The sequence below is a fragment of the Hibiscus syriacus genome, unplaced genomic scaffold (assembly GCF_006381635.1).
Source record: "Hibiscus syriacus cultivar Baekdansim isolate YM2019G1 unplaced genomic scaffold, ASM638163v2 tig00110332_pilon, whole genome shotgun sequence".
NCBI lineage: Eukaryota > Viridiplantae > Streptophyta > Magnoliopsida > Malvales > Malvaceae > Hibiscus > Hibiscus syriacus.
This window is the reverse complement of record NW_024062688.1, coordinates 7,604,975-7,620,503: the sequence shown is the minus strand read 5'-3', so window position 1 is coordinate 7,620,503 and position 15,529 is coordinate 7,604,975. Positions and strand designations below refer to the sequence as shown.

General features: G+C 30.2%; 1 protein-coding gene and 1 pseudogene across 1 annotated transcript; both read left to right on the top strand.

Moving 5' to 3' along the window:
* Positions 1-1,557: 1,557 nt before the first annotated feature.
* Positions 1,558-9,073, top strand: LOC120120066 (BTB/POZ domain-containing protein At3g56230-like). The gene is made up of 8 exons (XM_039139814.1): positions 1,558-1,700; positions 1,922-2,108; positions 2,216-2,271; positions 6,811-6,842; positions 7,034-7,100; positions 8,024-8,057; positions 8,153-8,299; positions 8,394-9,073. The coding sequence occupies exons 1-8, from the start codon at positions 1,558-1,560 to the stop codon at positions 8,838-8,840; spliced, it is 1,113 nt and encodes a 370-aa protein (XP_038995745.1). The 3' UTR covers positions 8,841-9,073.
* A 2,242-nt stretch (positions 9,074-11,315) lies between these two features.
* LOC120119659 lies at positions 11,316-14,645 on the top strand (annotated as a pseudogene).
* The last annotated feature ends 884 nt before the right edge of the window (positions 14,646-15,529 follow it).

Below are 15,529 nucleotides of genomic sequence, written 5' to 3'. Positions count from 1 at the left end.
TTTTAGTATCATTTTAATAAAAATACTTATTATTAAAAAATTTAAAATATATTTATTAATATTATTACTAATATAATATTATATTTTTAATATTATAATAATATATTCAGTTATATTATAATAATATATGATATTATATTTTTATTTTAATAATATATGATAAATATTTAATAAAATCTATATAATTTATTAATTTCATAAAAATAATATTATTAAATTATTAGTAATGAATAATATATTATTTATGTATTATTATTAATATAATAATCTAGTAATATTTTAATAAACATACTTAACATATATTTATTAATAATTTTTAAAATATAATATAATATTCTTACTTTAATAAATAATTACTATTATTTATAATATTTTTTATTTTAATATAATATAATATTCTTAATACTTTTATTTAGAAAGTTAAAGAAAAAATATTTTAATATCAATAATGAATAAATTATTTTAATATTTTAAAAATAATAATATTAATTTTTATAATAAATAATATTATTTATTATATTTAATATTACAATAATTTTTTTATAAAAAAATTACCAATTAAAAATATGTACACACCACAAAACATTTTTTTATAAATATTTTTTATAAAATGTAATTCATTTTACGAAAAATATTTTTTAAAAATTGTTTTCAATGAAACACTGCTACTATATATATTCTTTAGGGGCTAGCTTTTACACTTCGATAGTTTAGGAAAAATTATTAAAATCTTAAATAAAATCTTTAAAATGTAAAAATCTTAAAAAATAAAAAATTAGTTTTTAGAAAATAACTTATTTAGTTTTTTTGGGTTTTTTTAATTTATAATGATATTTTACATTTTTAATATTGATATGAATTTTTAAATTTTAAAGCTAATAATTAAAAATCGTTACAATTTTGATTTTTTTCCTTCAGAAATTGTATTTTTCTCTAAAACTTCATTACACATTGCATGCTCTAGTTGTCACATGACTTTTCTAAGTATGATTGTAAAGGGGTACAATGTTAAACAAAATAGTAGTAAAGCAAACTGAACAAGAAAAATAGTAAGGTAGAATTTACCTAAATACAAGTAGGAAAAGTGAGATTAAACCTATTCTATAATTGGCTTTTGTTTTAAGAATATAACTTAGGTTAAAAATAATATTATTGTCGAGAAGGATTAGGGATGGGGTAGGAACATTATCCTCTTAAAAATTTTAATTTTTTTTTATATGTTTTAAATTTTTTATTAAATTTATGTCTTTAATCTCTAAAGTTTTATAAGATATACGGCAGTCAAAATTTTATAAATTGCTTCCTAATATGAAATCATGCTACCATGTTTGAGAGGGATAACATCAAAGAAAAGAATGATTGGCTAGAAGTTAATTATACACCAGCAGAGTAGACTTAAAGAAGTCATTTATCAGGTCTCAACTTGGGATCTTGAGATTTGTTTAGAAACTAGAGATCTACTAAGCTTAGCAGACAACTGAAGATACCCACACCAGTTGCCGAGATCAAAAATGTTGAGCGACGAGCTACATCAGAAAAGTCTGCAAATCAAGCAGGATGACAAGTTCTTCAACAGGCTCATGTCCAAAGAAAATTCAACGGCCAACTCTTCTTGCAGGGTCTACTACGGCGGAGCTTCCGGTGCCGTTCCCTTCACGTGGGAATCTCACCCCGGAACCCCCAAACACCCTTACTCCGACGTCACCCTTCCTCCTCTCACTCCACCGCCTTCATACTATTCCTCTTTCAACTCAAAATCTAACCACAAAAGGGGCTTCAAATCCACCCTTTTGAGCTCCATCTTTCCCAGGAAGACCAAGGCTTCCTCTTCTTCTTCACGCTCCTCTACATCATCATCTTCATCGTCATGGTCATCGTTGCATGATCCTGGTTCTTCAACGAACCGTAAATTGTTTCATAGGCGGATCAGCTATTTTTCATGCTCGAGGTCGCCGGTTCATAACTGCATGGATGATGATGATGATGATGAAGGTGAAGGGCTTGGATCACCAACTTCGACATTGTGTTTTGGGGTTAAACCAAAGAATCTGAATGGGTTTAAAGGATGTCAGTCGATGATGAACGTAAAGAAAGAGTTGCTTGCAATGGTAAGCCATGGTTCTGGTCAAGGTACTAGTAATTAATTTCATCAAACACCTTTCACTTTCAAATGTTCTTAATTTCTGGATTTGATCTTGATCTTGGTGTTTTTCAGATGAATGATTTTTCATCGATGAACAGTTTGTTCAAACTCATTAAAATCCGATGCATGTTGTGAAAAATATATTAGCATAAAGCAATAAAGGGGTTATGAATATATGGTGTTTATGTTATTTGTGTAAACATTTCAATAAAATTCTATTACCGGATGGTTTAAATATTGTATTAAAAGTGTATATTTATTCATTTGTTTACTGAATATTTATAGTCTATTCAGTAATTATTTTTTTAATATAATCACTAATTTTTGATTTATTAATCGATTAATCTGATTATTTAATAATTATTTAAATATTTATTTTTGAAATTTTATTTTAAAAGATATTCCCACCATACTTGTCCTTGCTTTCATGGCTGTTCACGTGGTAGTTAGGTCTTCAATGAGAGTGAATTTCCTTTTTTTTTTCCTCAAAAAAATAAAAGAAAATTTTTGGTAAATTGATTGCATTAAATAGCCATGTGTCCCCAAATAGTTAATTGTATCATATAGAATTTTATTTCATTTTTGGTAAATTGATCGCAACAATGGTGGTGAGTGATGACAACGGGAGACTTTGGTTGAATTCAATATAAAATTGGTCTGTAAACTTTTAAACATTTTAATTTTATCCTTAAACTATGACTTTCATTTCAAAATAGTCCTTAAACTTTCAAGAATTCGAATTTCACCCCTAAATTATGACCCTCTTTCTAAATTGGTCCCCAAACTTTTGATTCTTCCAATTTCATCTAAATATGTAATTAGTTTCAACCATAGTTTAACCTAGACTTTTTTTATTTTAACATATAATAATAAAACTTGGCGTAACAATTTTATTAACAAAAGATATGATTAGTATATAAGTATAGTTTGAGACAAGATTGGAATGTTCAAAAAGTTTAGGGACTAATTTAGAATGAATGTCATAGTTTGGGGATGAAGTTGAAATATTCAAAAGTTTGAGTCATAATTTATAATGATAGTCATAATTTAAGGATGGAATTAAACTATTTAAAAGTCTAGGGATCAATTTAAAATAAAAATTATACTTTGATAACACGTGATGCAATTAACTCAACATAAAACTGAAAGCTAGTGCTCGACCAAATCACCACTATGAACGTCGGCATGCAGCACGATCTCGATCTCAAAATAAACTAAATGATTAAATTGTATTTTTTTTAGCTAAAAAGTTAGACCGTGTTATTATTTTAGTATCTAAAAAGTTTTGTGGTTAGTTTGTACCATAAACTTTAATTTTATTAATTAAGCCTGATACCTTATAACGCTCTTTGGTTACAAAAATGTCATGTAACACTCAAGAGCATATCATCTAAAATGCTACATTCGAAAACTTAAAACTTTTCATGAAATTATCTTTTAAAAACCAAAAAGTAGGGGAAATTCTAGAAATTCTCAAAACTTAAAAACATTAATATTATTATAATTTTTTAAAGATTTCATGTTTAATGTATTGTGTGTCATGACATTCAGATGACACGTGCCTAAAGTGACATGATATTCGTATAAGGGAAGAAAATATTGAAATAACATGTTTGACGGAAGAAAAATTCGAAATTGACCTGAGTTAAAGAAAGAGTTTGTGTACCAAAATGATAATAAGGTATAGATGAAAAGGTTAAAATACTATTTAACCCTAAATTAATAAATAAAAATTGCTAACATTATTAGGTAACAAGTATCACGATGTACCTTATAGAGAGGTGAATTCAGTAGGAGGATCTAAAAGAGCATAGGGGTTGCTTTACAACCCCAAAAAAAAGGAATAAAAAGAAATGGTAATACAATTCAATGTTTATAAATAAAAGGAAATGGTAATACAATTCAATGTTTATCAACAATGACAAGAAATGGTAATGCATTGACCAGATCCAAAAATCAATTGATTCAATATTGATTTGAACCAGAAAACAATCGATCCAATAATCACTTTACTCGAAAATTGACCTGACTCAATCCGATTCACCGTACACCCGAACTAGATTCGATCCGAACAAAATTAAATTGAATTTAATCTAGATCTGAAATTAGTCGACCCAAACCTGATCCGAATGACCCGTTTTGACACCACTAATCATTTTTAATAATGAACACAATTAGAAATTGAAAATTACGACCAGGATAAGTACTTCCGTATTGGATTATTTTTGGGTGTGTTAGAAATTAATCACTTCATAATTAAAATTGAATACATAGAAATATATTATTTTAATCCTTGTAAATAATGGATTGAAATGAATGGAGTATAATTATATTTTATGTATTAAATATATTAAGAAAACTATAATTTCTTATTATAGATTCACATATTTCAATAAGGTGTCGAATATTGTCCTTATAGAACAATTTCTTATGGAATAATTATATATAATTTCTTATTAATCGTCATCTGCGCCTTAGCTGAACTTGACATATACAAAAGATACGGATCATAAAACGCGTCTTTCATAAAATATGTTGGTAGTTTAGTCATCTCAAGATGGTAGAAAATATAATTTCTAATGGGGGTAGTGTATTTCCCCATTAAAAATGGTGGTAGTTTAGTCCACCTCAAGATGGTAGAAAATATATTTTTTAGTTAGACTTCACAATATAAGTAATTAATCAATTGTTTTTTCAATTTTATTTTTTGGGTTGATGTAAGGTAACTTAAAAAAAATTAAAGAAATAATAATTTATCAACTTCTTATTACATTTATATATATATAATTGAAATAAAAATGTAATGAAAACGATCGAAGGCAACTCATGAAAACATAACCTAAACACATTGTCAAGAAATATATTTTTTAGCTTTTATCTCACATTGTCAATAAATATAACCTAAACACTCCAATGTGCCTATATAAGTTAACCCTATTAAACTATTAAATTCATAGAACTAATATGTATTAAATTATGATGTTAGTGCCTATAGTTTTATTTTTTTAATTTTTAAAGGATATTTTTTTAAATACTTTTAGGGATGATGTGGACCTATCGAAGGCGTGCTTCATGATCCGTACCTTCTGTAAATATTAGAGGTTCAGCTAAGGTGCGGATGATGATCTGCACCTTTCCTTGCGTGGCACCAACTCGAAAAAACCCAATTAAAGTACGGATAATAATTTACGCATTGTTAAAAAAGGTACTAGATCGATAACATCCCCACACACAAAAGAAAATAAAAAGTAAGAAAAGACGATTTATCAGCTTTCCTTAGCAAGGAAGGAAAAATTAATATGCATGTCAAAGCACTAACAACAATGGAATGAAGTAGGCAATTGTTAAAGGAGCACACGCTATCAATCGGTAATTAAAAGGAAAACAAATGCTACTAAAATCTCACGAATTAAAAATTTTTAGTTATTAAAAGATTTATTGTTAAAATTTTATGTTTAAACATTACATATAAAACATAAAGATTAATTATCAAATAATTAAGAAATTTTTAACAGTTGTCACCGCTTAAAAATGCAAAAGAAAAATTCTAATAATTTTCTTTCATCACTTTATCTTATCAGAGTCGACCTTGGGTCAAGACATGAGAATCATCCACCCATGGTCCATAAATTTTAAAAAAATATTAATATATTATTTTAGTTATAAAATAAAATAATAGAACCCATAATTTATTAACATGTTAATTGTCATTATTGAATTTTTATATTAACTTTAGTAAATCGATTCACCTCTCATAAAACTCTAATTCAATCTTTCTTTCTCAAAATTAAAAGATATCCAATTCAATCTCTTTAATTTTAGTCTTTCCAAATTCTCACCATGGATGCACTAAATCTCTTTCCCAATTTTTCATATCAATGGAAAATTTTATTAACGCTATTTTTCTCTTCAAAACTCAACCAGAGAAAATTTTGAAGTATAATTAGCTTGTTTCTTTTCTTTTCATATTTCACAATTTCTTTGAAAATTATTACTCTACTTTCAATTCCTCATATATCTCACAAGCACAAAGTCACAATCGTTTATCGTCAATTGTGGTGCTTGAATCATATTAAATATTGTTCTTAAAATTCTAGGTAAATCATGTTTCCAAATTTTTTCTTTTTTCTTTTTATATATTTTCAAATTCTAGATAATATTGTTCTTTTATTTTCAAATGATATGTTATGTATTGAGAAAATATGTTGGAAAGTATTGATGTTGACACTATCATCAATAATTTTACATAAAAATGTCGAAGGAAATGTTTTTTTATAAGTATTCGTATGCTTAAATATATTTTTGACATTTTACAAATGATAATGATTTTTTTTTAATTTAATAGAATTTTTATAAAAATTCTTTTGAATTATGAGCCTTTTTTTTAATTTCGTACTGAGTAAGAAAATAGTCAAAACCGACCATGTCTCATATTTTGTATATAGAGTTATTTTAATAATTTTTAAATTTATAAAAAAAAGGCTCTTATTTTATCTAAAATTTTATAGTTCAAATAAAAAAATATTTTTATTAATGTGGGACAACGCCTCTCAATCTCCAACCCTTCGCTTATAAAACCCCCCACCACCGCAGTGGCTACCGCATAGAGTTGTTTTTTTATATTAAAAAAAACAATTAAAAAAGGACATGTTTCAATAATCTTCTAGGCTGAATTTCTCTGGTTCAGCATACGCCACCGGTCCTACTTCAGATTCCTATTCCTTTTACTAGCTTTTGCCTTACAACATCACATGATTCTCTGGTTTCTCTTGGGAAACCCGAATGATTTTTTTTTAATTTTATCATTATTATTTTTCTTTTATTAATTGGAAAATATCTAGTAAATAGTGAATATAGTAGTGATTTTAGCTAATGTTTGTGTGTCTGCAGGAAGTTTATCTTGCCCTGATCCAAATTCGGGTAGTACTTTTACCCCTGTATCATTACCAAGTAGAAGGTATTATTTATGGGGTTCTTGATTCCAACTAATAGAATCCCTTTTCAGCTGCTTGATTGGTCCTCTGAAATTTCCTGTGATTGTTTTTTATGCTTTTCATTCTGTAATTCCCATGTCTATAAATCAGTAGTTTTCATAAGTTTTCATAAGTTTTGATACACTAAGAAATGGAGATTTTATGTGTATATTTAAGGGAATAATTAGGTGATATTTCTTGAATTACCTGTGTCTAACACATATGTAGTGAAACTGGGTAGGACTATGGAGGAGGTCGGAGTTCGACCTTCTAAAATTGTGGAAAAGCTTAAAGTAAGTTGAACATGCTTGTGTTAAACACATACACACAGTCAATATGAAATATGAAGTAGAGATTTATATGTATATAGGGGATTAATAAGATGACTTTTCTTGAAGTTTCTGTTTTTGACAGTGAATATTTGATGGACATGTATATGGAGGTTCAAATCAGACCCTCTTATAGTAAGAAAATGTTATAAACAAGGTGAATGTGCTCGTGTCAGGCACATACATATAACCGACTTGAAATTTCGATTTATATGTATATTGAATTAATAATATGAACTTACATATTTCAGGCACATATAAGTAATCAGCCATCATTCTCAAGTTTTGAGTAACAGAGGCTGATATTGCCTGGTTGCTCTATTGCTTCTCCTATGTTTGTTATCTGTTTCCTTTGTTCTGCTATCCTTGCTAAGCTTCCTGAATTGCTTGTTGGCTAACAAAAGTGATAACTAGTCTGTTCCGAAAATGGGAAAGATAAAAGAAATGATGCATTTTGCCTTAGAATTGATATCATGGGAGGCTGAATCTGTCATGTTAGCCCCATGGAGTCCATACATGTGTGTATTTCCTCCATGATTTTCTGCCCTCATGCTGTTTTCTTTGTTTGACTATCTCAGGAACAAGTCAACTGTGACTACACCAGCAAACGAGGTAAGTCTCGTCTTTTCCAAATTTTGTGACATGATTAATATCCTTCTCATTTGTGTCGTTGTAAATCTTGTTTTCCTCTTATTATATGTCTCAAGAAACCATTGACTGATACTGAAGATGATTTGAAAAAGAGAATAAGTTTCCTCAGTGGATTTATGGTGGCTTTCAAGGAACAAATTCACACTGATATCAAGCTTGAGCCTAACGATGGGCCCTCCATATCAGCACACAAATCTCTACTGGTAAAAACTCCCTACCTATGCTTTAATTAAATCTTTTCTTTATCTGTTTATGTTGGTTCAACCGAACATTGATCACGAATCTACTTATGTGTAGGCAGCAAGATCAGAAATCTTTAAAAACATATTAAGCTCGGACAACTACAAGGCTCCACCGAGTAATACTGATACGATCACTCTACCGGAGTTAAACACCGAAGAGCTCAAGTCCCTCCTAGAGTTTCTTTACACTGGGGATTTGCCTGAGGATAAGTTTAAGAGGCATGTTTTCACATTATATGTTGCAGCTGATAAGTATGAGATTCTGTATTTACAAGAGTCGTGCGAGCGTTACATGATGAATTCCTTGAACGAGTCGAACGCTCTCGATATCCTAGAGATCTCAGATTCACATCCGAATAAGAAGCTGAAGGATACAACTCTGAATTTCATCGTGCGGAACATGAAGAGCATAGTTTCCTCGCAGAAATATGAAGTTTTCGCTTCCAGCAATCCACATCTCAGTGTTGAGATTACAAGGGCGTTTGTTGATGCCAGAATTTGAGCTTGCTATTGATGGAAGAAACGGGGATGGTGATGATAAATGCCATTGGATGCAATGATAAGGAGAACTTTTGGAACACATTAATAAATGGCTGTACTAGTAGGCAAGTGTATATATATATATGCATACGCATTATGGAATGTATGTGGTATTTCTTAAATGTACTCAAACTTATACTATGCTTAAAAGGAGTTAAGAGGGGTAAAAATCCACTCTATGGATGGTTGTAATGTTACAACTTGTATAATACCACTTTCCGGCAGCGTTTCCGACTGCCATCGTCTCAAATATTTTCGAGGCTTTGAGTGAAAATTCACTCAAAGTAGGCTTTTATATAACTCCAATATATTTAGTTACTTTGAACAATTAATTTAATATTATATTAATAAATTAAAGAAAAATTATTAAATTTGTTCAAATACATTATTTTTTATTCTTTTGTTAGAAAAATACCTTAAATATAATTAAAAATAAATTAAGAAAATAAACATGTGTATGATATGGAGTTTTATTTTAAACAATAAATAAAAATAAGAATAATATATTATTTTCTTATTATACTAAAATTGAAGAAAATTAAAAGTTAAAAGAATATTTTATAGATGACGGAAACCACCTTCAGCACGAAGTGTAGCAAAGGCATTAGAAACATGATGGGCTTTTTCACTATTTTGAGAAGAGCGCGTTAACTTAAGCATGAAATATGAAGATGGGCTAAGACTATGAAATCTTTATCCGAGTTTCGGCCTGTAAATCCTTTGAGTTCAGTTTTTTTTTCCTTCTCTAGTAGGATAAATAGTTTTATTAATTAATTCAATATAACATATAAAAGTTTATTTTAGGATTTATGGTATTTCTTATAGTATTCAAGAAACTTATTACGTTAAGGTGACAAGTTTATTCAAATAATATTTTTATTTAAACTTATTACGTTAAGATGATAAATTCTAATAAAATATATTTTTTTATTAAATTTTATCACATCAAGATAAAAAATTTAAAGTAAAAATATTTTTATGAAAATTCATTATATCGACATAATAAACTTTAAACCACTATAATAAATATAGTAAATCTCTAAATAAATTAAATATATATCGTATTAAACTAAATAATTAACCGATATTCGGTATTGGACGAAAATTACCTTTGAATTATACTCTAAGGTGGCGTTTGGTTCGCTGGAATGTTTCTGAGGGAATTGAAATCTGTGAATGAATTAGAATCTGTCAGGAATTATAATCAAATTCCATATTTTGTTTGGTTCGCAGACATGTAAGATGAATTTGATTTCAGTAATGTAAAATGACAGAATTGCCCTTCTTGTTTTTTTGCTTAATTTTAGTTTGTTTTATAAATTACATGTAACAATATATTATAAAATTTTTAAAAAAATAAATTTTAATTTTATTGATTGATTATTCATTTTAATAAATTATAAAAATCATGCTAATAAACATCATAAGTTAAAATCATCTCAATTAGGGATGGCCATGGGTCGGGTTGGGTCGGGTTTTTAGTCCACCCGACCTGAGAACAAGGGAACCTCCATCCGAGACCCGACCCAACCAAAATAAAGTTTCACTCGATCCGACCCGAATATATGAATTAGAAACTCGACCCTACCCGAAATAATAAAAAAATATTTTTATTCAATAAAAACAGTGACTTAATTGGAAAAATATATATATATATATAGAGTGGTATTATTGTAATTATTTATAAATATATAAGGTAAAAATATATTATTTGGGTCGGGTCGGATTGTGTATTTTTCACCCTAAACCTGTACCGACCCGAATATCACACTTAAAAAAAACCGACATGACCCGACCAAAATAAAGTTTCACCTGACCCGACCCGAATATATGAATTAGAAATCCGACCCAATCCGAAATAATAAAAAAATATTTTTATTCAATAAAAACAATGACTTAATTGAAAAAAAATTATATATAGAGGGGTATTATTGTAATTATTCCTAAATATATAAAGTAAAATTATATATATTTTCGGGTCGGGTATTTTTCACCCTAAACCCGAACTCAACCCGACCCGAATATTACACTTAAAAAACCCGACCCGACCAAAATAAAGTTTCACCCGACCCGACCCGAATATATGAATTAGAAACCCGACCCGAAATAAAAAAAAATATTTTTATTCAATATATGAATAATCAAAAGATTGATGAGGGTAGTATGGTAAAATTTCAATTCACTCCAACAAGGGAATTGAATTCCATCATAGAATGAATGAAATTCACTTTACCTCATTTGATGGAAAGTTGAAGTCATGAGGGATTTCAATTCCCTTAGAAAATTTGAACCAAACATAAGAAATTAATAGAATTAGATTCTAATTCCCGATTCATCCAACCAAACGCCGAATAAAAGAATCAACCCAAAGAGTAACTCGTGTTCGACAGTCGTGTCGGTTTTTCTGTTTATTACATAAAATTACTCAGTTACAATATCTTTAAAAAAGAGCAAAAAATAGAGAAATCTCTTTCTTCGTCTTAAAAAAAAGGCAGGCCATGGAGTTGGAGCAAGAGAAGAGAAAGCCCAGAAAGATTTCTTCATCTTCATCTTCTGCTCTTATTAATAATCTTGATGATGGTTGCCTCATTCATATTTTCAGCTTCTTATCTCCCACTCCAGGTTGTTTTTTAATAAACCATTTTCTTAATGAATATTTTTCATTTAGGTCTGAAAAGATGGCTTCATTTGGTGGTATGATAATATATTTATCTTCAATTTTGTATTTTTTATCTGGGCAACAAGAGAATTGTGTTATTTTCTTAAGGTTGCTTGTAGCCCCCCCCCCGGCGGCGGGTATATTAATGAAGCAATTTTATTACTTTTAGGCATTTTACCTTGTCGGTAAGACTTAATGTTATTTTTAGATTCATTGGAAGTGAACTGAAGGTTAATTCTAGGTATAATAATATTTAGTGTGGAGTTGACTTTTTAGAATTCATTTATTTTCTGGTGATTATTATGATGGAATGAGAAGGCACGTGTAATGTATTTGATTCTGATAGCTCTTTTTTCTGAGGAATCTAGTTTGTGCTTCAATATTGGGTTAGATTAAAGAACCTGAGCTTTCATTTTGGTTTTCAATCCCAAATACCTTAATTTAGGGTTGTTGGATTCAGAATACTGCTGTTATTCAGAAAACCGACAATCTGAAATTCGATTCACTTCCATTCTATTGACGACGCCCTCAGTTTGTGTTTTACCTACCAAACTCTACTCTAGTTCATGCCAACAAAGAAATGAACTTGGACTTCGTTGTATGGAGCAATTTATACGTACTCCGTTTCTACTTAATGTAATCGATGGATCCCGTGGTATCTGGGACTTTGACTAATTATACTAAAACAGAGGCTTAACAAAACTTTTTCGTGTAGGACGGTGAAATGGTGGCTGAAATGTGCAGATTTTTTTTAGTCATCGAAAAATTTTCTCTTATTGAAGTGGTATTCTTGTATCTTTAGTTGTGCAGTGGTAATAGTAGGACACTTAGTTGTTTTGCAAGAGAACTTGGTACTAATGAAGTAAAAAGGTCCAAAAAAAAGTGCATCTCAAGTAATTTGCTTTGCAATAGCATTCTTATTGTGTCTTTTTCTTTATTTTCATTCTTTGAGGACCAGTGGTCTCCAGATTGGTGTTCGGAAGTTTCACATTCTAGCGAATTGAAATAATTTTAGTAGGCATGGTCATTTCTGCTGCTTTTCAATCCCATTACCAATTGCAATCTCTTTTACATAATGCTATTGAGTTGCAGATCGGTATAACATCGCCCTCGTTTGCCACAGATGGTGTTATCTGGCATGCCACCCTCGACTTTGGCTGGTAGTTGATAGATCCGTGAAGGATTTTTCTGGACCTGGTGTCTTCCCTAACATAGAATAAGCTGTGTCTGCAGCCAGGTAAAACTATCATTTCTAATTTGCGGTTTGGTGGTTATATGGTATATTTATGAAACCATTATCTTCAAACTCCCCCTTTCAGACCTGGTGACACTATTTTAATTGCGGCTGGCGGCAGTCATCTTGCCTCTAATATTCAGATTAAAAAACCACTCTGCCTGGTATGTCTTAAGGATTCTCTGCAAAAGTTAATTATAGATAAATTGTGTCCTTGGTATATATTTACTCTTTGAACTATGATTTTTTTAGAAAAAAAACTCGTGTCCAACACCAATTGCTGGCACATATTCATACGCAAGTATGAGAATGTAACCCTCCAAGTACCCTTCTAATACATGAAAAACTACTAAAAGGTTGAGCATGCCTATGTCTTACACATTTCTGTAAACACACATTGAGTTTGAGTAACAGAGAACTTCCTTAAGCATTGGCTTTGAATATGCTGTCCTATATATGGTCTCTTTTTTTTAATGCCGATACCATTTAATTGATAATGCCAATATCTTACTCTTAACGCATATGATTTTTTTTCTATAAAATGCACTTAAAGATGTTTCTCATTGGTATTATTTAAAATACACCTCAATATTTGTTACATGCCAAATGTTTTGTTACCATTTATATGATCACTGATAGCCCGAAGGGTGAGTCCTGTATAGACACAAAATATATAGGCCTAGAAGCTCCTACTGTTTGGCCTGAGATGTCTTAAAACTGCATTTTAGTAATAACAGCCTATTTGATTCAATTATTGGGCGTATGGTAACTTTCAGACTACTACCTTCTTTTAATCCCTTTTGGACTAAATTATAAACCCTTCTGATTATTTAACATAATTCTCTTAAAGGTCTCTTTCCCCATCCCCTACTCAGTGCTATGTAATTGTCTCCTGGTAAAGGGACATCAAGGCCATTAGAAGAGAATGAATATTTAACTTTGTTATTATCGTAGCAAAAAGCTTTTTGTTTTTTTCACAAGTCTACATCAATTTTCTTCAGATCGGCGGAGGTGAGCTTCCTGATGAAACAACTCTCGTCTGTTTGCGAGGTTCAGACAGGTTTGCAAAACTTCCGTATATGTTTTTGCCGTATATATTGAATGGCGATTTGTTGAGAGGTTGATACAACTTATATCTAGAAACGTTGTTTTGAGCTACCGCCATATTGCTGGAAATCGGCAGCCATGATATTAAGAATGGATCGGCTGAATTTTTTTTTCCAATGATTTATAATAAAACTAAGACGGCAAATTGCATGTCTGGCTCCTATGAAAGAACATAGATATTCAGCAATCTGGAGATGGCTCTCATTAGGTCACATGTATCCATTTCCCCCCTTTATCGAGCAAAACAACCATGTGTATGTGCTGTTCATTTTGCTAGAGCAGTGCATTGGAGTTTCTATCGACCTGCAAGCTGTCAAACTTAACAGTAAAGGTGGAGCTAGGTTGTTGCTTGCTTCATAGGAGCGGAAGGCTAATTATAGATGAATGTATACTTCAGTGTGAGTCAAACCCGTTGGACTATCTATCATGCCCGATTGTGAGTACAACCGGTAGCGGGATATTCCCTTGCAACTTGAAGAGCGGTGGAGATAGCGTTTCTGTATCTCACACTCGGATTGAAGGAGGTGCAAAGGCTGTTTTGACCAGTGGAGATCTGGCACTACAGCGCGTTCGGGTGATTTATGCTCGAACTAGTCTCTATTTCTGGTTTGATGTTGATTGCAAATAACTGGATTGAATTGCAATTCTATATCTCGGTCACTCACACTATGCAGATTAAGGAATTCAATTCAATTCCTGGATGTTTGCTTTTGTGTAAGGATCAAAATCCAATGTAGCCATAGCCGAAGGCATTGTATGTTATTTATGTTATTTTCCCATCACCATCAGATTGGATTGTATGTTATTTGCTTTTGAAATCACCAGCTCTCGCCAAAGCTTGGATGGAAAGTACACTTTCGAAAATCGAAATTCTCATAAAATTATGGGCATATTACACAAATGGTCTCTTGATTATAAGGTGATGTTTTGTTAAGTCTCTCAACCATTATAAGTTACAAAATGATTACCTGATTATTTATACGTTGAGTTGAACGTTAACTTGTTGGTTGAGATATGATAAAATTTGATCATTCTTAAATGATTATCATATCCTAAAATTAGTAGGGGTGTTTATAATTCGTTTAAAATTGAATCAATCGAATCGAAATTTCAATTAGTTAATCGATCGGTTAATTTTTAATTTGATCGATTAATGGTTAATGGTTTTTTCATCGATTGTTAGTTTTTGAAATTGATTAATAAATAAAATTAATTGAAATAATTAAATATTTAATATATTGTCTTATTTATATGTTGATTAATCCATTAATTATTATCATATGTTATTTATCTGTTGATTAATTAATCGAAATCGATTAATGGTATTTAAAGTTCGGTTTTAACTGAATTAACCGATCGAATTAATCGAATAAATTAAAATTATTAAATATTAATATATAATATTTATAAATTTAATTAATTCTATTAACCAACTAATTAACTGAATTAACTAGACTTGTCCAGATTGGTTTTCTTTGGAATTGAAAATCAATGTGGACAAGTTGAAGGATTATCGACCTATTAGTTTGGATTTACAAGATTCTGTCAAAGGTCCTACGAGGAGACTCAGATCATGTATGGACTCATTAGTGGGTCAGTCTTAGTTCGCGTTCATACCAGGGAGACAGATATTTGATTGTTCTTTTATCGC